At 45.3% G+C, this 20,265-nt stretch overlaps 1 protein-coding gene and 1 long non-coding RNA gene across 31 annotated transcripts in view; one reads left to right on the top strand and one right to left on the bottom strand.

Annotated features, from left to right (window-relative positions):
* The window catches only part of LOC127009077 (uncharacterized abhydrolase domain-containing protein DDB_G0269086-like), a 96,734-nt gene that overhangs the window by 48,715 nt on the left and 27,754 nt on the right, over positions 1-20,265 (bottom strand). For 13 of the 30 annotated variants that reach the window (XM_050881824.1, XM_050881820.1, XM_050881826.1 and 10 more), the window contains exons 1-5: positions 12,636-13,192; positions 10,380-10,553; positions 7,080-7,183; positions 6,472-6,565; positions 4,756-4,809 (exon numbers count right to left, since the gene is read on the bottom strand). In XM_050881824.1, the coding sequence (XP_050737781.1) occupies positions 4,756-4,809; positions 6,472-6,565; positions 7,080-7,183; positions 10,380-10,553; positions 12,636-13,148 (939 nt within the window). In that variant the 5' untranslated portion in view covers positions 13,149-13,192. Of the gene's footprint in view, positions 1-4,755; positions 4,810-6,471; positions 6,566-7,079; positions 7,184-10,379; positions 10,554-12,635; positions 13,197-20,265 lie in introns of those variants that run through there. The other 17 variants (XM_050881812.1, XM_050881813.1, XM_050881818.1 and 14 more) reach the window with 9 other exon arrangements.
* On the top strand, positions 7,191-9,193 carry LOC127009084 (uncharacterized). The gene is made up of 2 exons (XR_007761575.1): positions 7,191-7,680; positions 7,774-9,193. It is a non-coding gene; the product is annotated as an uncharacterized LOC127009084 (long non-coding RNA).

Here is a 20,265-nt window from a genome sequence, read left to right as displayed (position 1 = left end):
TTATCCTACACAACTGAGAATGCTAGGCAGGTCTGTATATGGTTCATTATTAAGGTATCTCAGGTCAGACTAATTTTATAGCTCTTAATATTATTGAAATGTAAGTAAATACCCATGGAGAGAGAGAGAGAGAGAGAGAGAGAGAGAGAGAGAGAGAGAGAGAGAGAGAGAGAGAGAGAGAGAGAGAGAGAGAGAGAGAGAGAGAGAGAGAGAGAGAGATATGCATGCATAACTTTTCAAAAAAAAAATCCGCATCAAATTTTGTGGTGAGGTACAAACTGCTTCTTCTGATGCTGATGCTGGTGGTAGATTAACATAACGATGCTGCCTTCCAAACCTTACGTGCCCTTCACTGGCTTAAAGAAATACTCATAAACCTTTCCAAGCGTTACATTTCTTTTGCCGAGTTAAAAGTAATGACCATAGTAGAGGGATATAAAATTATTGGTAAGGGTAACTACTCCATTACAGTCTTGCAGTAATTACGCGTTCCCTTCGCTGAGTGAGAATGGTTCACGTAGGTGATTACAACTATGTATTAAAGACCATCGTAGAGTATTATAAAGTGACTGGTAGGAGTAACTATAGCAATACAGTCTCCTAAAGCTTACACATTCCCTTCGCTGAGTAAGTGATTCACGTGGATGAGTAAAACTATAAATCAAAGGCATACACACACACACACACACACACACACACACACACACACACACACACACACACACACACACACACACACGCTATCGTTTCATCAGTAGATTGCAAAGATATTATTAAGTCAATACATCCTTCGCCTGAGTCACCACGCTCGTCTAATTCGCTCTCCTTGTTCGTCTTATAATTGACTGAACTCTCCATGTTAACTCGTGTGGCGCCCTGAAGCCTATGTATTGAAGCAGGGACACGGTGATTGATTGCCCAGCTGTTGTTTGAAAGTTGGTGGTGTAGCTGGCGGTGGTGGTGGTGTGGGTGCAAGTGTGTGTGGGGGTGTGTGTGATAATGTTAGTGGTGATAACGGTGGTGGTGGTAGAGGTGGTGGCAATGTTGGTGGTCGTAAGTCGTTGGTAATGTAGGTGGTGGTGGCAGTAATGTAAATGTTGGTGGTGATAGTCGTTTTGGTGTTGTAAGAGGTGGTGGCAATTTTGGTTGTAGTAAAGATGTTCTATTTGTTGTTCTTATTTGTTATTCTTGGCAAGTCAACGGAGGACAACCATTGTGAGTGGCTGGCAAATCTGTCTACATAAGCTTTGCACGCACCCTTTCCCGTTCTGTTGACGTCCCGCACACTCTCCTAACTCTTACGCACTTCCTGGTGGTACCTTGACCCTTCTTCTGTACCATGAATCTAAAATATTACTCATTAGAACACGATTGATCTTCCTTTTGGACTTAAGAAATAGTTGATGTGAAAGGCGGAAGCGTCTAAAAACTTTACGCACTTCGGAGGTTCGGCACTGATACTGGCCTGCCACTAAGCCTCACGTCCTCGCTAATTTCCCCCTGATATGTCATCCCGGCTAATCCTTTGAATATTACTGATTAAATGTAGCTCTGGCGTAGTCAGATAACGCAGATCATTGGTTGCGTGGCTTAATTATAGGCCTGCAATATTACTGACTTATTATTATTATCATTATTATTATTACCGTTGATCTCATGTTATATTCAGCCACTGGACTCAATCACGTATATATTAATCTTCATAATGATCGTGCTGGTAGTAATTAGTCGAAGTCTCCCACGCTAATCCAGATGTTTGTGGCCGTAACTTAATCTCTCCTCGTGGCAATCATTAGCTTCAATCGCTGAGTTTTGTCCTTTGTAGTAATTAGTCTCTTTATTATTATGTTGGATTGGCAGTCTCGGGCACGTCAGAACTTTAGACATGACTAAGAATTGTTTAAGTCTTAGTCAAGTTTATATTTCTTTTTCTTTTTATGATTACGGGAGCAAGAAAGTGGCGGGAGAAATGATGAGGCGGCGAGTGAGTGAAGCGACGCGCCCAAGGATGTATAAGCCAATTGTGGGCCTTTTTGTTGTTCTTTTTTTTTTTTCTTTTTTCTTTTTTTTACCCTTGAACAGCTCCCCGTTAGTTAGATGGCAGCGGCTGAAAAATATTAAGACCTCAGAGGAAAGGACTTTTTTTTGTACCACGAAATCCACAAGGGAAGAAAGTGTTCACCAGAGGCCAGTTATATTACACGAGACATCTCCTTAGAACCAATTATCCACCTCTCGTTCATGGTAAAACCCTTAGCGTGGAGTCTCACCCTCGTATAGCGTTAATAAGACACCGTGTTGACAGACATATTTATACTCCCATTGTTATTGTGTTGACTGGGCAATGTCGGGGCTTGGAATGCATGACACGGGCTTAGAGTCAAGAATATTTCGAGGAGAAGGAGGAGGAGGAAGAAAAGGAAAAGGAAAGGAGGAGGAGGAGAAGGAGAAGGAGGAAGGAGAAAAGGAGAGGAATGGAGGAGGAGGAGGAGGAGGAAGGGACAAAAGTGTGGGAAGATGAAAAGGAGAGGAGAGGAGGATGATACAGAGGAACAGAAGAGGAGGAGGATAAAGAGGCAAAAGAAGAGAAAGAGAAGCAGAAGGAGAAGTTATCGTAAATATCCTAGCCCTGCACAGTGTCACACCTCGTACAGCCTCATCATTACGAGCTTGTTGTTGCCAGAGCTCAACCTTTGTGGCGCTAAGCTGAGGGAGACGCGATAATGAGCCGTTCCTGCCCTGGCCGCCTCGCAGACACCAGGCGGCGAGGCTTTGCGGGACTTGTTTTGAGCCCAGTTACCACGTGCGGAGAAGCCAACCAACATAACCAGAGTGTCGCATTTCTGAAGCTATTTTTAGGAGACGGTCTGCAAGCGTGTGTGCCTTCAAGCTCTATCTATCTAGCTATTTAACCATCTATTTATCTATTCTTTATCTCTTTTCTATCCGTCTGTCTATCTAACTAAAGCTGTTCTTGTTAATTTGATCCGAGTCTAGAATTTCTTAATCTATTTTTGCCCGTTAGCTGTGTGTGTGTGTGTGTGTGTGTGTGTGTGTGTGTGTGTGTGTGTGTGTGTGTGACTTTAATCTTGTCTTCATCTTATTTTTTTCTCTTTTTCTTCGGCCAAACTCCTACAACAACAGCGAAGGGAATGTAAGGAAAATGCTAAAAAGTCTGAGCCTTTCAGTGTCTAATTTCGAACCTGATTTCAGTTTAATTTGATCATTCCTATATTATATTTTTTTAATCGTGCTCATAAATGGCACTATCTCTATGCAAAATTATCTAAAACATTATATTATTCCCGGCAAATGTGATATCAATTTTCCCTATGTAAATGCTTGCAAACAATTTATTTTTCCCAACATAATACTTCAATTAACTCATCCCCATCAACTGTTTTTTGTTTTTTTTATCTTCTTACTCATCTCACACACAGCGAAGGGAAAGGAAGCAAAGTACTGCACTCAGAGTTCCTGTTATAATCTTTTTAATAGTTTATTATTACACTAGTAGTATTTCACCAGACTAAATGTAGAGTCGCTTTACAGGCGGGAAGACCATCACCACATATCATTATTACTGAGGCAGCAAAGCCGAAAATATAACATCAGCATCAGCAATATCATCACCATCATCACCGTAGTGGTCGTTGCAGAGTTCGTAGTAGTCGTTGTCGTTGTAGCAGAAGAAGTAGTAGTGGTAGTAATAGTAGTAGTGGTGGTGGTGGCAGCAGTGATCACCACCACCACACTCAATTATGCAGCAAAAAGTGAAACCCTCACCACAAAATTATTCAGCAGTTTAAAACTAACATTCCCATCAAAAAAATTAGCACACTTATTTTTTCCCTCATATCTCTCTCTGGCTCTCATTCACTCTCTCTTTGACGTTTGAATGCTCTCTGTCACTCTCTCTCTCTCTCTCTATCAAACACTCGGTCACTCTCTTATCCTATCAGAGTATGTTCGCCAACCTGTACGCACCACTCCAGCTAAACAGAACTCGTGTCAGGTGAATAACTACTATGAATAAAAGAGCTGAGATATAAAAGTGAACTAATGCCAAGATGAATCGTGATGGACCTTGCCAATCGTTCAGTTTTAACACCTCAGCATACATTTCCTAAGAAGATTATTATTTCGTTAGGTAAGAGTCGCGCTAGATCAACCAGTGACATATGTTGTAGAAATAGAATGAAGAGAAACTTTCAGCATCCTTTTTCTAACTGTACATGAGATTGATTAAGAACAGAACAGATTAGACAAGAATAGTCTGCCGCAATACGTTTCTCTGTACCGAAGAAGACAGGAAGATGCCAAACAAGATGATCAAGTTATGTAATAGTGATGCCGAGAACGTTTCTTCTTGACATGAGTTCTGTGACCCGTTCTATCATCTCCGTCCAAACAATGATCATCCTACTTCAACAGCTTCGTTCCTTGACGTATACTTCTCGTGGTAGCGTGAAGTGTGTGGACAGCTACGTCAATAGGTTTACTCTTATCCATCAGCTGTAACGTGTTGATAGAAGCATAAGTGATTTCTTCTTTCAGCCACAAGGAACGACGCATGGATCTGTAATCATTGTTTTGGGCAAAGACGATGAAACGGAGACTTATAACTGTAGTGCTGCGTACAGACTGGCCCTCCTTCCTTCTCTCCTTCCCTCCTTTCCTTTCTCTCCTCCACACTTAATAGCAAATGGCCGGGTAGTACGTTTGCGTGGTATAGCGACTCGTGCTCTCACTTACGCCGGGGGTATAGGTTCTGTACGTGGTGATGACCCTCGACGGTGTGGTGGTCTTCTGTGGGGAGCATGGAAACAGAGGATGAACAAGGGGAGAAGAAAATACTTTGTGTACATCATATGGAGGGGAGAGGAAAGGGCGGGGAGGAAGGGAACACGGAGTGGTGGTGGGGACGATCTTCTGCTGGGGAGCATGGAAACAAGGAATGACCAACGGGAAGAAGAATAGACATAGTGTACATCATAAGGAGGGGAGAGGAGAGAGCGGGTAGGATGGACACAGGGAAACCTCACTAACAAAAGGGCATTGGAAGTAAGAAATAAAGGTCTTCAGTAGGGGAGCTTAAAAACATGGAATAAGAAAAGACATAGTGTACATCATAAGAAGGGGAGAGAGCGGAGAGGATGGGACACGGGGAAACCTCATCAACAGAAGGGAATAGTTCACAGGTAGTGGTGACGCTGGAGGTCTTCAATGGGGGAGCTTGGAAACATTGGCGAGGGAGGTGGGAAGCAGTACATGTGTGATAGGGAAGCGAGTGAAGAACTTGTGGGTAATTGACTGCAGGGAAAGGAAAGGTACTGGTACGGTGGGAACAGTATGATACTTTGGGAGGAGAAAAAAAGAACGATGGAAAAGGTAAAAGATAACATTGTATACACGAACGAAGTTTTTTACACTGTGAGGGAGACGCGTGGAGAATTTGTGGGTAACTTACTGCAGGGAAGGAAGAGGACGGAGAAGGCAGGAACAGTAGGAGACTTTGGGACGAGAGGAAAATGTAGGATGAAAAAGGTAACATTGACCAAGGATGCAGCAACGGGGAAAGACAGTGAAAGGAAGGACACTGACAAGATTTAAAGCAACTGGTAGGGAGTGGAAAAAGAGGGATGGAAAAGATAACATTGACAAAGTATACAACAACAGGTTTTTGGACACAGACTTAATGATCAAGACACAAGAAATAGCTACATCAGGACACACAGATAGAGATTGACTGCAGATATATACGTGAAAAGAACAATAAAAAGTATGAAGTTATATGGGGTGGTGCTGGTGGTGATCCGCTGCTCTCAAATATATGTGTGAAGATGTAAAAACCTGTGGAAAGACGAACAATATAAAAGAAGAAACTGGAACCCTAAAGGAATGCACGGAAAAGGAGAAGGAAAAGGAATACACACACACACACACACACACGCACACACAGGCCGAGAATTTGTTTGTTTGAAGAAGCAGCGAGTGTGTGTGTGTGTGTGTGTGTGTGTGTGTGTGGAGAGTATATTTTTGCTTCCTCTTCGTTTCTTTTGATGTAATTGTTCAGTTTTGGAAAAAGCGAAAGAAAAAGAAGAAGGAAGATAAATTGAGTGTGTACATGTGTGTGTGTGTGTATGCTTGTGTGTGTGTGTGTGTGTGTGTAGGTGGGTGGGTGGGTGTGGGTGGGTGTGGATGTGTGTTTATGTGGGTGTTGTAGATAGACAGACAGACAGACGGGCAGACTGATAGATAGCTAGGTAAAGAAAGAGAGAGACATATAGATATCAAACACGGTTATACTTCTTTTGTTCTCTGTATGTGTCTCTGGACCTAATTTTGTATATATAAGTGTTCATGTGTCTTAGTATGTACGTTTATTGATGTATGTATCTGTCTAGGTGATGTGTACACCTATATGTTTGTAAATGTATGGCTGTGTACAGGTTTTGAACGCGTACGTACCTTCTCGCGGTAGTCTGTGTCGAGGTCGAGGGCGCGTGGGCGGTAGGAGGACGACAGGTACGGGGAATCCAGGTCATCCAGGTAGTCGTAGCGGCTGGGGGGAGGCAAGGGTCAGTCCGGCCGGCTCTCACGCCCTCCGCCCCTCATCCTCCTCCCCTTCTGCTTTTGTCTCCTCATCATTTATTCCTCTCTTTTATTTTCACTCTTGTTTATTCAGTCATTCCTTCCTACTTTCTAAATCCTTTCCTCTTTTCTTCCTTTATCTTCCTTCCCTCCTGTTCTTTTCCTTCTCATTCTTACCCTTTTCTTTCATCTAATTTATGTTCTCGCTTTCACACAAACATTCATACTTTCTAAATCCTCTCCCCTTCCTCTGCAGTTCTCGTCCATGTCACTCTTTATTCTTTTATACTTACTTTTAGTCTCACCCTCACTCACATTCACACTCAGCCGCTAAACTCAGACCCTAAACTCAACTTCCAGCAACCTTTCTATCCATCCATTCACTCTTCAGATCCACCCACGACGAAAGATGCAGATTTGAGGGCCGCAAGTCACCTGGGGCGGCCTGGGGGAGGAGACAGCGGGCAGGGGGTGTACGTACTTACCTCATCCTGGGGTAGTAGGGGGGGTAGTAGTAGCCGCCGTAGCCATAGTCGTAGTCGAGGTAGGAGGGGTAGTAGCGAGGGGTGTACCGGGCGGGTGGGTAACTCTGCAAGAAAGAGATTTAAGTTATTTGAAGAGTGGCTGCCGTGGTGGTAGTTGTGGTTGTATGGGTATGGTAGTGGTGGTTGTGGTGGTGGTGAGGTATAATGGATAGTTTTAGTGGTTAGGTAGACTAGGGAAGGTGAAGGTAAGGAAGTTGAGAATGGGGGAAAAATGTTGATAGATCAGTCAACATAGAAAATCGTGGAAACCGAGCGGGGAAATGAGGAAGGCGTTAAAAATAAGGAAGTTTATAGGAAAAAAATATTGATAGACGAGTCAGTATAAGTAATCGTGAAAACCGGGTGAAGTAAGGAGGGAGTTGACAATAAAGGAGTTGATGATAGGAAAAAGATATTCTCAGTATAGAAAATCGTGGAAACAGACGGGAGAAATGAGGAAGGAGTTGACAATAAGGGAGTTGATGATAGGAAAAAAATATTCTCAGTATAGAAAATCGTGGAAACAGACTGGAGAAATGAGGAAGGAGTTGACAATAAGGGAGTTGATGATAGGAAAAAAATATTGAAGGATCAGTCAGTATAGAAAATCGTAGAAACAGACTGGAGAAATGAGGAAGGAGTTGACAATAAGGAGGTTGATGATAGAAAAAAAATATTGATAGATCAGCCAGTATTGTGGGTAACCGAATGGAGAAATGAGGAAGGAGTCTTGATGCGTGAAGGAATAATAGAGGTTCAGGGTTGTGTGTGTGTGTGTGTGAGGTTGGTAGCAATAAAAGGGGTGGAAAGGAAAGGAAAATGATACTAAGGGAAATAATAACATTGATAAATAAGTCGAATGTGTAGGAAATCCTGACCAGTGAAGGAATAATATAAGTTCAGAGTTGTGTGTGTGGGGGAGAGGGAGGACGTAGGGAAAAGAGGGGGGTGGAGGGAGACCAGATAAACTATGTCATGAAAAGTGGAGAAAGAGAAAAATGAGTTAAGTGTGGTGAATTGTGAAGGTGAATAGTGGTCGGCGGGTGATGGATGCTGGGAGTTGAACGTTGGTGGTAGGTGGTGGTGAACGCTGGGTGATGGGTGGTGGGAGGTGGGCGGCGGTGGTGGGTGGTGGGTGATGTATAGTGGTGTTGAACGTTGGCTGGAGGCGGGTGTTGGGAGGCTGGCGGTGGGTGGGATCCCTAACTCACATATTCGTACAGGCAAGACATACATAGGCACGACTGCAGCCAGAGGGATCTTGGCACATAACTCTTAACTCTTAAATCTGGCGGCGGGCCTGGCACTGTCACCGCGGCACCACCTGTTCTTTGATATCCCCTCAGAGGATCGCAAGATAAGAAAATTGTTGAAGCTTGACTTTGCATTCTGTGTCACCATCTTTGTTTGGCACTCAAAATAATTAGTCACAAGCTTAAAAAGGATGGTGAATACTTTTAAGGAATTTACTCCTATTTAGCGTCCCTTCAGTGATCGATGTTGCCTGTGGAAGAGGATTTGGGATGTCTAACTTTACAATGTGTTCCAAGCCTTTGTTTATTAATCTAGACACTCAGGCATTAGTTTCAAGATGACGTCCAGTGGTGTTTAGTACCCTTTGCTGCGTCCTCTATGCCTGCCTTGCCTAAATATGGCCTTCAGGTGGTAGTGAGGCTGGGAGGGAGAGAGAGAAAAAAGGGTGAGTGAGTGTGCCAAGGTTTCCCTGCCCTCCCTGCTCTCCCTCTTGCTCCTTCTCGCCTTCCCTTCCTTCCTCCCTTCCCGCGCCTGCCATCTAATGCTCCGTTTTGGATCACACAGCTGTAAGGACTGATTCATGCGTACACTGGTGATGCTAATGGAAGGGTGATCTTAGCTACGTGTGTCAGTGGTAATGGAATATGAGGATGAGGTGTGTTATAGCAAGGAAGAAAAATAATGGTTTGAAAGTGGTGTGGGTGCAAGTCTTAAAATTAGATACATGAGGAAGGCCGCAAAGAATCCACGAGAGAGAGAGAGAGAGAGAGAGAGAGAGAGAGAGAGAGAGAGAGAGAGAGAGAGAGAGAGAGAGAGAGAGAGAGAGAGAGAGAGAGAGAGAGAGAGAGAGAGTTATTATTAGGTTAGGTCTGGTTTGGTTTGAACAGGTTGGGTTGGGTTAATTCTATAAAGTTGTAATATGAAGTTAATTATAATGATTGTGACAAAATATGATTCAACCTTTTGAGAAATTCAATTTTATTTACGTGTCTTCAAAAAAAACTTGTAAATATAGATACTTACCGTTGAGGTCATGGAATAAGTAAAGGTTATAGGAAGCAAGCGAAGCGTTGTAGGAAAGCAAAAACCAGCAAAAACAATATAAACAGCGTTGTACTACGAGAGGTGAAAATAATGGAAATCCTCAAAGCGGAAAGTAAAATAAAGAACGAACGAGACAGCGCGCAAAGCAAAATATAAAGTCAGCAAGGGCAAGAAACACCGTTGTACTTCGACGGTTGGAAAAAGATATGGTAAAGAACATCGTCTGAAGCGAAGAATTAGAGGGAGAACCCACGGACGAGGTGCCGGAGAAGTCGGAAAGCGTCAGAAACCAAATCAAAGGCTGCTTATATAGACATAAATAATAAAGAGGAAAACGGCCGCCAGCAGCCTCAGGAAGAATTACTTTGAACGTCCAGAAAAAAATAAACAAAACCACTACTGCAGGAACGCAAAGAATGTCGGCGGCGTAGGAGGTGGCAGGCCAGCAGCATTGAGGAGTCGCAGGGAAGGATAGCCAGCCAGTCACTCCGCCAGCCAGCCACTCAGTCAGCCAGGGAAGGGAGGGATAGATAGGGAGAGTGAAATAAAAGGGAGAATAAGAGAGGACAAGAAGAAAATGGATAAATGAGAGTAAGAGAGTAAGAGGAAATATAGAAGGACGTGAAAAGGAGGAGAGGAGAAGGAAGAGGAAGGAGGGAGAGGAGAGAGTGAAGAAGAGGAAGAGTGGGGAAAGGAGAGGAGGAGAGAGGAGAGGTCAGGGTGAGAGGAGAAAGAAGAGAAAGGAGGAAGGCGAGAAAGTGAGAAGAGGAAGAGTGGGGAGAAGAATATGAGGAAGAGGAACGGAGGGAGAGGAGGATGTGGGCGTGGGGTGACTCAGGGGTGGCCGTGGGCGCGGTGGCTTGGCATGTCTTGCGTGGGTGGCGTGGCTGTCTTGCGTGGGTGGCGTGACGTGGCTGGTGACCTAGTGGAAAACGTAACAGCTTGACGTTCGCCTCGCCTTACCCGCGGTGGGACGGACGATCGGCCCAACGCCACTCGGTTGAGGATGAGCTGCGTGGAGGCCGGGGGGCGGTAGTGCACGGGCGGGGGGGAGAGGCTTCGGCGCTCCTCCATCACCTCTGTACAGTCGGGCCCGATCGTGGTGGTGGCGGAGTAGGACGAGTAGGGCGACGAGACCTAATGTAAGCAGACAGTGCGAGAAGGAAGGCCCGCGTCAGTCACCCAGGACGAGGCAGGATGGAAGGGTTGGCGGTGCTTGTGGGTGTGGGTGTAAGGGGGAGTGTAGGTATGTGTGTGTGTGGGTGGTGGTTATGTGTGAGTGTGTGTTGGTGTGTAGCAGGATGTTTTTTTGTTTTTTTTTTGCGTAATGAGAACTTCCTCATATATCTTTAAGAACTTTATCACTCTATCAATGTCAATTACATACATAAAAAAAAAAACTGGAATCGCAAACTTTACTTGAAATTTAAAAAGTAATAAGACATTTCCCGAACGTCATTGTGCATGTCTGTTGAGGTTCTATTTTCCCTTGCAAATGGAGAGGAGGATAAGAAGGTGAATATAAAGATGAGATGAAGAAGAGAAAGTAGAATATTTGTGCTGCTTTCTTAAATTATGTCCTTCGTGCCTAACGTGACGAGGAGGGAGGACAGAGGCAGGGAGAGAGGGAGATGGAAGGGGAGGAAAGAGTTAACGGGGGCGAGGGAGAGAGGGAGAGACGGTAGGGCAGAGGAAAGGGACGAATGAGTGACGTTGACGTGTGGGCGAGTGAGAGAGAGGGGCGAGAGGGAAAAGAAGAGAACGAAACCGCCGACATTGAAGCGAGCAAAAGTGAATCATGTTCCCGCCCACGAGCTGTCCCGCGGTGGGTCTGTCCCTTGCAGCCTCCGTCCTCGAGGTGAATGCAAGGTCGTCTAAAAGTGTTGCTCTCTATTTGGCGGCAAGGCAAGCGAGGCGAGGCGAGACGAGGCGAGTCGGCTTTAGCTTAGCGCTCTCAGGCAAACCGTCCCCCATGTCGAGCGAATCAGCCAGAGTAAAACGTTGAGTGTTGGTCCCAATTTTGGCTGCAGGGAAGGTGAGGCGACAAGAGGCTTTGCTTAGCGCTCCCCGGCCGACACGCACGAGACTTGAAGAGCTGGACTTTGACGCAACTAGTAGGGAGGTAACGCGAAGCAGCTCATACGAGAGTAAAACGTTGTGTGTTGGTCTCAGTTTGGCGGTAGAGAAGGTACGAAGCGACAAGAGGCTTAGTTTAGCGCTCCCCGACCAACAAGTTCACGAGATTTAGACGCAATTAGCATGGGGGTAACGCTAGAGAGTAAAACGTTGTGTGTTGGTCCCTATTTGGCGCTAGAGAAGGTAAGACGAGGTAAGGAGAGATTGTTTTCCTTAGGTTCCTGCGCCGGCAAACGCGGACGGAGATGGCGAGTCTGAGGGCCACCACCGCAGGCCAACACAGTGGCTTTGGAAGTGCAAAGTAGAAACAGTGCCCCAAGTTTGGTAGCCTTCCTGTAAACCACCAAGAATACGGAGCATTTTGTACAGTATCTTCGAGTTTGTTAGCTTCAGAATCAAACACCAGACAACATCAAGGAATTTCCGCACTCTTTGGTGGATGGCAGGAAAGCAAACAAACTTGGGGAGTTGTCTGACTTTGGCACTCACAGAGGCACTGTGTGGGATTGTTTGGCTGGTCCTTGACACCACGATCATGTAAGAAACACGGAGCCGCTCAGCCGAGAATAGATCTTTGAAGTAATCTACGTGAACGCGAGAGTCAAGACACCACCAACAGATGTCTTGGCAGCGGTGCGGCCCGGCAGTGGTGGTGGTGTTGAGGCGGCGCTATCAAGGGTTTTATCTTGAAGGGGATGAAGGATGTATTAGGATCTTCGAGATCGAAGAAAGAGGGTGACGGAGGAGGCGGCTACGGTGACGAAGGGGTCGGGGAGTGATGGATTCGTGGCGGGGGTCAGGCAGGTCACGGAGCGGTGGTGCTGAGAGCTTGTAGCCCCCTGGGACGTGGCGTGGGTAAGGAAGAGGACGGCGGCGCCTTCTGAAGGAAGGGAGAGGGCATTGGTTGATGAGGGTGCGGCGTGGCGTGGCGTGGCGTGGCAAAGGTAATAAGGATGCTGGTTTTGAGGGCAAGTGTAGCTGAGGCAGGTCGTGCAGGGCCGAACTAGGTAGGGGGTGTTGAAAGGCGGCCGTCGAGGCAGGGAGTCTAGTCGTGTAGTCCTCGTGTCGTCCCCGCGGACTTACGTATCTCCATGCAGTCGACGTGGTCAGGGGGGAGCTTGGGTAGCGGTACCAGGGCAGCCGCCAGATGCGTCCTGAGTAGGGGCCGAGGGTGGGCCAGTACATGTCGTAGTAGTTGCTGTACGGCCGGCGGTAGTTGTGGTAGTAGAAGGGCCACGTCCTCCAGCGGTAGGGGTCGCGGACGATGGGGTCAATGGAGAGGGCCTTGGTGCGGCGCACGTCCACGGTGAGAGGAGGCACGGACGTCGCCCTTATGCGTGGCTCGCTGGTGGCGCGATTCACGGACCTCTCGAGGAAGTTCATCCTGTCCTTGAAGGAGGGCAGGTACAGCACCTCATCGGACTTCTCGGGACCGTAGTCCACGCGGTACCAGCCCTTCCGTGACCTCCTCTCGACGGATGGCACGTCCACCTCCCTGTCTTGCCAGAGGTACGGAGCTCGGGGACTGAGGCTCCGGGACCTGTAGGGTTGTGCCTGCCTCCTCATGCTGGCACGATGCTCTGGCTCGAGAACCATCCGTGAGCGGCGCCTGACTCCTACTAACCTCACCGCCGCCGCCAACACGTCCAGGAAAGCAGGGAACCCGCCTCCCCGCAAAAATATATTCGGCGATGTGTCAGCTCGGTCCAAGAATAGACAACACCATATCAAGGCTGGAGCTGCGCTTAAACACACACACACGCTCGTTTTATTTTGGAGTTTTCCGTTTGTTTTCAGTGTGTTGGGTTGTGTGATGTAGCCTTCCTAAGTGTCCCTTCGAAGTCTACTGATTAGACGCTAGAAAACTGCATGCGGCCGTGAGCTAATTGAGGGCTTTGCTTGGCTTTGTTTGGCTTGGCTTAGCGCGAACACTTTAGGCCCCTGTTCAAGTTCAACAGAATGGCATGCCAGCGGAGTGCTTGCTCAGGGTGGCTGTCGGATTGCTTTCTGTAATTAATCTGAACAAGTGAAGACTAGACTGGAGAGGGCGTAAATAAATCAAGGATGCATCAGATACCTATTGGTCCAAATCGAATTTGAGAATTTAGACATGCTTTAATATGATGTTTCGTGTTTTGTAATGAAGCAGAACATTTAGACTTTTGAACAGGGATAAGTCGTTTGGGTATGTTATGTTGTTAGGCTGAACACGTAGACAAAGGAATAACAGGCATGGGTGTGTTACGTAACTGTTGTACTGAAATGATCGACCGCGTAGCTTAACAGTATAAAACATCGTCTTGTATATCATGTTCTATAATCATACTGAGTGTGTTGTAGCGGGGACAGACTGAGAACTCCTGCACATAGACTAGAAAACACTTTTTCCGTTAAGCATAGCGCAGCGCCTCTTGGCAGGACCATAATGCCTCCCTTAACATCGCCAAGTCGCTTTCTTGCTGATGTTCCCAGCAACACGTGAGGTACATGACTTTTCAAGGTAGATTTTCACACCCGGGCGTACCGAACGTGCCCCCTTGCGCAAGAATCTTTGTCTCCATCGCTGAGTACAACTTTGGCCCTCGTCACTCGTGCGTCCGTATCTGCGTCAGTGAAGGATCGTAACATAGGGATGGCGAAACGAGATGCGTCCATTGATTTAACCACGGCTATTTCCATTCATTTCTACTTTATATAAAGGGACAGTGATTAGCAGGTTTTTTTTTATATTTATTTATGTGTGCCCTTGAGCTGCTCCCGTTACTGTAAAAAATGGCTATGATAAGCAGTGTTTAGCGGACTTTTTTAATTTATTTAGTTTTGTCCTTGAGCTGCTTCCTTTGCTGTAAAAAAGTGGCTATGGCAATAATGTTTGTATTACTGCCTGAAAGAAATTAAGCTTAAAAACATATAAGATGGACGTTGAAGACTAAGCTACGAACGTGGATATAGATACAAAGAGCTACACCTCGCACAGCAATGACAAGTGAATTACAGACGACCTGAATCCTGTCCTTTCTACACGGGAACTGTGTGTGGCTTGAGGCCTTTAATAAACCTTTTCTAGCCGCTAAGAACGAGTAGGGAGCTGGTGTCACAAAGCTCCCCATAGATATTAGACACAGACGGCCTGAATTAATTGGTCTGCCCTTTCTGCTTGGGAACTGTGCTTGGCTTCACTCCAATATTATGCCTTAATTTTCTAGCCGCTGAGAACGAGTAGGGAGTAAATTTGACAAAGCACCTCACACATACTAGTTTAACGCAGACGACCTTGTCAGTGTCCTCAGTGCTTGGAAGCTGCACTTGGAAGATGCACTCGACCTTTATATAGCTTTTGGTGATGACGGCTGAGAACGGGTGTCAACTTCCTCGTACGTGTTGGTGATGAATGAACGGAGCACGAACGACCTTGACTCTCTCCTTCTTGCTTGAAAAACTGACTTAGTATTGTTGTAATTCATTGGGCCATTTTCTTAAACATTTGGCGCCCAAGCACGCATATTTGACGAGGCTTTTGTAGGAGTTTTGGGCATTTCCATGGGTAGTGTTATGACCCTGGTAATAGTCTGACCCTTCTTCTGTAACGTGAGCCCAATAAAAGCACTCATTAGAATCCGACAGATCTCCTTTTTTATGTGAGAGGCGAAAGCGTCTGAGAATTCCGACGCAATACCCTCGATTTTGCAACCTCTTTCCGACTGGTACGAACGAATATTGAGTCACTTTTGCGAATTTTCTCGTGAATGACCAAGGGTAGAAGGATTAGCGGAGAGCAGAAACGGGAAGACAGGATTGAGGATGCAGGAAGAAGGAAGAGAGGAAGGCGAGGATAGAAGGATACAGCGGACAGTAGATAGGGGAAGACAGGATGGAGACTGAAGGAAGAAGAAAGAGAGGAAGGCCAAGGATAAGATGTCTAGATTGTATAAAAGGCGATGACACGAAGGGGTGGGAGGAACATAACGTGAATGATGGGAGAAAAAATACACAACATCCTTCCCGATTCAGCGTGCTTGGAAACAGCTCCTGACCTTCAAAATAATGGCTACCTTCAACCTTATAATTTAGCCTTCCCGACAAGTGCGAACGAATATGTGGAGATAATTATGCAGACTTCCTCGTAAATGTTGGTGAATCATCGCTGGTTTTCTGGGCATACACACACACACACACACACACACACACACACACACACACACACACACACACACACACACACACACACACACACACACACACACACACACACACACACACACATACTCACCACGCCCCCAAACACCTGCCAACGCTTAGTCACCAGGTCCGATACGTGCCGCAAACAGGACTTACGTAGTTACATGAGCGATAGAATGAGAGAGCGAAGGGTAGAGAGGGAAAGACAGGATGAAAGTTGATAGAGGAAGACTGTGATTGAGTGAGATAGAATGATCGATATCTAGAGTAGGGTTGGATGCTGTTAACTGGAATTGAATGATGTAGAGTGAGCGAAAACAGAAAACGTGAATGAACTCTGGGAATGAATGATCTTCTACATCATTTTCATATTACTTTACGATCACTTAATACTGTTGAGTGCGTCTGCAAATCATCTCCACAAGTTACTCTTATAGCGAGTGTAAACAAATAGCTGATACTGGTTCTGCTGTGACGTTTATGAGGCAGCTTTGTGTGTGTGTGTGTGTGTGTGTGTGTGTGTGTGGTTCGTGCAGGTGTTGAATGACGTAAGGATGACGTACGCGCATCAACACACCACTTGGAGTAACAAAAAATCACTGACACACGCCCCGCCCCCTTCCTCGCCCTCCCTCCAACCCTCTCAGGTAACACTCAATGATCCATATTTTCAGACGCTGCCGCCTCTCGCAACAAGTATTTCCCAAAGCCACGAAGGAGATTAGTCGGGTTCTCATGAGAGTTTTTCACGTTTATGATGTACAAGCCTTGTCAAACTATCAATAGGCTCGAAAAACTACCCATGGAAATACTAACAACAAATACGAAAGCCTTACCCAATGTTACATATTCTCAACGCTTTCGGATCTTACATCATCTATTTCGGCCACGAAGGAGATTAGTCGGGTTTTCATGAGTGTTCTTCACGTTCATGGTGCAGGACCCTTGTCAAACTATTACTAGGCTCAAAAAAATCCCATGGAAATACTAAAACCACCTCTACGAAAGCCTTATTAAATGTGGGTGTCAAATGATGATGGTGGATGGTAAGGGTTGAGAATGTAGGCCGTTGACTCTTAACCCCAACCTCCTTTCATCCCACCAATCAGCTCCCATAGGTACAGAGGAAAGGGCGGGGCTTCTGGGTGCCAGTTCAGTGTATGGTGACTATAGTTTGTGTATTCAGTCTAATGTTGAATACGGATTGACGAATATAACTTACTCCTCCACGTTTCTGAGGCCCAAGGATGCCCAGGTGAGGAGAGATTTACAGGTAAAGGTGTTTGATGTGGCAAGGGCGCCGCCTAACCTCGTAACTCAACGTGTGGTGGTGGTAGTGGTGGTGGTGGTGGTGGTGGTGTAAGCAGTGCCTCCACTCGTGCTAGCTATATCTGGCCCAGCGTTGGCAGGCCGGACCACGAACCACCCTTTTTTACTTTACCATCTATGCCCCGTCCCACCCCTTCCTCCTCCCTCCCTTACGTTCCTGCCCAGCCATCCCGCCACATCGCATCACTTCACACCCCATCGCTTACCTTACCTTACCTTACCTTACCTTACCTCCCTACTTCGCCCTTTCTTTTTATTTTACTTTTCTATCAGTCTCCCGCCTCACCCCTTCCCCCTTCCTCCCTTACGTTCCTGCCCAGCCATCCCGTCACATCGCATCACTGCACACCTGATCGCTTACCTTACCTTACCTCCCTACTTCGCCCTTTCTTTTATTTTACTTTTCTATCAGTCTCCCGCCTCACCCCTTCCCCCTTCCTCCCTTACGTTCCTGCCCAGCCATCCTGCCACATCCCATCACTTCACCCACCACCCCCCATTTCATCTGAGCGCTCCCTGTCCCTTACCCTATCTGTCCACCCCGTCATAAGCCATCCCATCCCATTCTATCCCATCAAATTCGCCACTATCCTGCTCTCTTTCCATCCAATCTTGTATTATCCTGTCCCACCTTGTCCACCCCCATCCCTTTTCACCCCATCCTATTCCTCCTCCCCTTCCTATTCCTGCCAAGTCCTTCTCCTTCTATATCACCGCCATCTCCAACCCCATCTCTTATCACCCCATCCTATTCTCCCTCTCCCCATCATGGTCCTGATACCTCTTTAGTTCCCAGTCCCGGTTTAATTAATCAATAAGTATATCTTACTAATACTCTATGTCTTACTGATATTCTACCTCTCACTCATCCTTCTTTACTTGTTTATCATTCTCCAATCTCGTCAATATTTCTTTCTAACACGAACACAACATTCCTTCTTTTTTATTGTCCCTTCTGTTCCAAAACCATTAATGTCTTTATAAAAACAAAATGTTCTTCCCATCACCTCCCAAGCTAGTCCCTTCCTATTCTGTACCAACTCGTCCCTCACTGCTCTACCCTATGCCTACCCAAGCCCAATTAGGTTAGGCACTTTCCGAGCGCTCGAATGTGAGTTTATTCTACGACGGTGACCATCGCCGTAGAAAGAAAGGATGCTGCCAAGTTTGAGTTCATGGCTGTAGAATGAGATGATGTCAGCTTGTAGGGAAAAATGAGTTTACGATTTGCAGGAGTTTGGGAAGATGCTGGTTGGAGTCGTACTGATGAAGGTAACGGTAGATAAGTATTATAGGCAAAAATAGTAGCAAATAAGTTCATCCCCCCTCCCACAAAAAAGGCAGCTAGAAATATCAACTACAGCACTGCCAAAGATGCCAAACTGACGGTAGTTCCATATGACAAAAAATATTCGGATATATATCGGAAAGAGCATCCAGGGAGTTTATTTACGATGTGTGTAAATTTAGTTTGAAAAGGATGCTGGGTTGAGTCGTATTATTTTGATGAAGTTAAGGGAGATAAGTATTCTAGACTAATAATATTACATACAAGTAAGTCCATCTCCCATTCCCAGAGAAATAGTACAGCTAAAAATATAGATTATAACACTGTCGAAGAAGTTAGATTGACAGTTATTCATTATGGCAAAAATTGTAAGGCTATCATAGTGAGTAATTCAATCAGCTAATAGAAACATGATGGATGGACGGAGATCTAACCAGTGCCAGCCAGCTATATGTTTTCCCTATCGTTCTTTACTCAAAGAAATTATTCATCTTTTTCATCTTCCTTTCTACAAAAATAACGAATCTAATAAAGAGAATCTAATCTTATATAAATCTCAGACGAAAACTTTTTAATTCTCTTTCCTTATAAAAAAACAGAATCTAATCTTACATAAACAGAACACGAAGACTTTTTTATTATCTTCTCTTTATCAATAAAAAAAAACAGAATCTAGTCTTATATAAACAGCAGACGAAGACTTTGTTAATTATCATCTTATAAAAACTGAATCTAGTCTTATATAAACAGCAGACGAAGACTCTTTTATTCTCTTCTCTTAATAAAAACAGAATCTAGTCTTATATAAACAGCAAACGGAGACTTTTTTATTCTATTCTCTATATAAAAACAGCATACGAAAGCTTTTTTTATTGTTCTTTTTTCTCTCTTCTCTCTTTCTTACTCTGATTCATATTTCTATTTTCCGTTTCCTTTTTCTCTATTTTCACTCACGATGTGATTTCTTTAATCTTTTTGTTCTTCACGGCAAACAAATTGAGATTCGTATAAAATAAAAACAAATCAAATTATCTTCATTGTTGCTGTTTCCAATTATAACATTTAAATTCACCTCTCCCTCCCTTACCACTTGCATTCTTTTCACTTTTCATATTCTATCAAACATTATACTATACTCAGATTACGTATAACATTGGCCAGTCCACGAGCAAGCCACGTCCCTTATGATAAAAATAGTAGTAGTAGTAGTAGTCGTTGGCTCTACATTAGGAAATAAGGACCATATCATTAAACGTATCGGGCTCGCATTATGACATTACGACTATTACCCAAGGCCGCAGAGAAGATTAACCGGGTTCTCATGGGTGATTATTTCCTTTCAAGGTGCAGAATTATTGTAAAACCATCACTAGCATCACAAAACAGTCCATGAAAATCCCAACATGACAATTACAACCACCTCGCAGCCAGCTCTTCTTCTCCTCCTCCTGCTCCTCCTCCTCTTTCCTTCCACCCTGAGGCGTTTCTAACAGGCGTACAATCATGGTAGGTGCCGAATGGGTGTCTAGCACTCACTAGCACCGGTAAGGCAGTAGGTAGTGAATATTTATCAAGGAAACGAAAGGCCAACCAATGTGATGTGGCGCTTATATGAACGTTGCCTCCGTCATTGCAGTGTCTATCTTTACCGCCTTGATTCACGTTAAGTAATTTGGCGACCCAACACAGAAGGGAAGGGAGACTTGCCAAGCGCTTTCTCTCTCTCTTTCTCTCTCTTGCACTCGCTCGCTCGCTCCCATTCTCTCTCTCGTACTCGCTCTTTCTCTCTCTCTCTCTCTCTCTGACCGCCACGACCAAATAATAACTCCGCCCACACACACACACACACACACACACACACACACACACACACACACACACACACACACACACACACACAAACACTTGATGCCTCAC

This window comes from Eriocheir sinensis, chromosome 39 (genome assembly GCF_024679095.1).
Source record: "Eriocheir sinensis breed Jianghai 21 chromosome 39, ASM2467909v1, whole genome shotgun sequence".
In the NCBI taxonomy this organism is placed as follows: Eukaryota; Metazoa; Arthropoda; class Malacostraca; order Decapoda; family Varunidae; genus Eriocheir; species Eriocheir sinensis.
The sequence above is the reverse complement of the archived record's forward strand: the minus strand, read 5'-3'. Positions and strand labels throughout refer to the sequence as shown.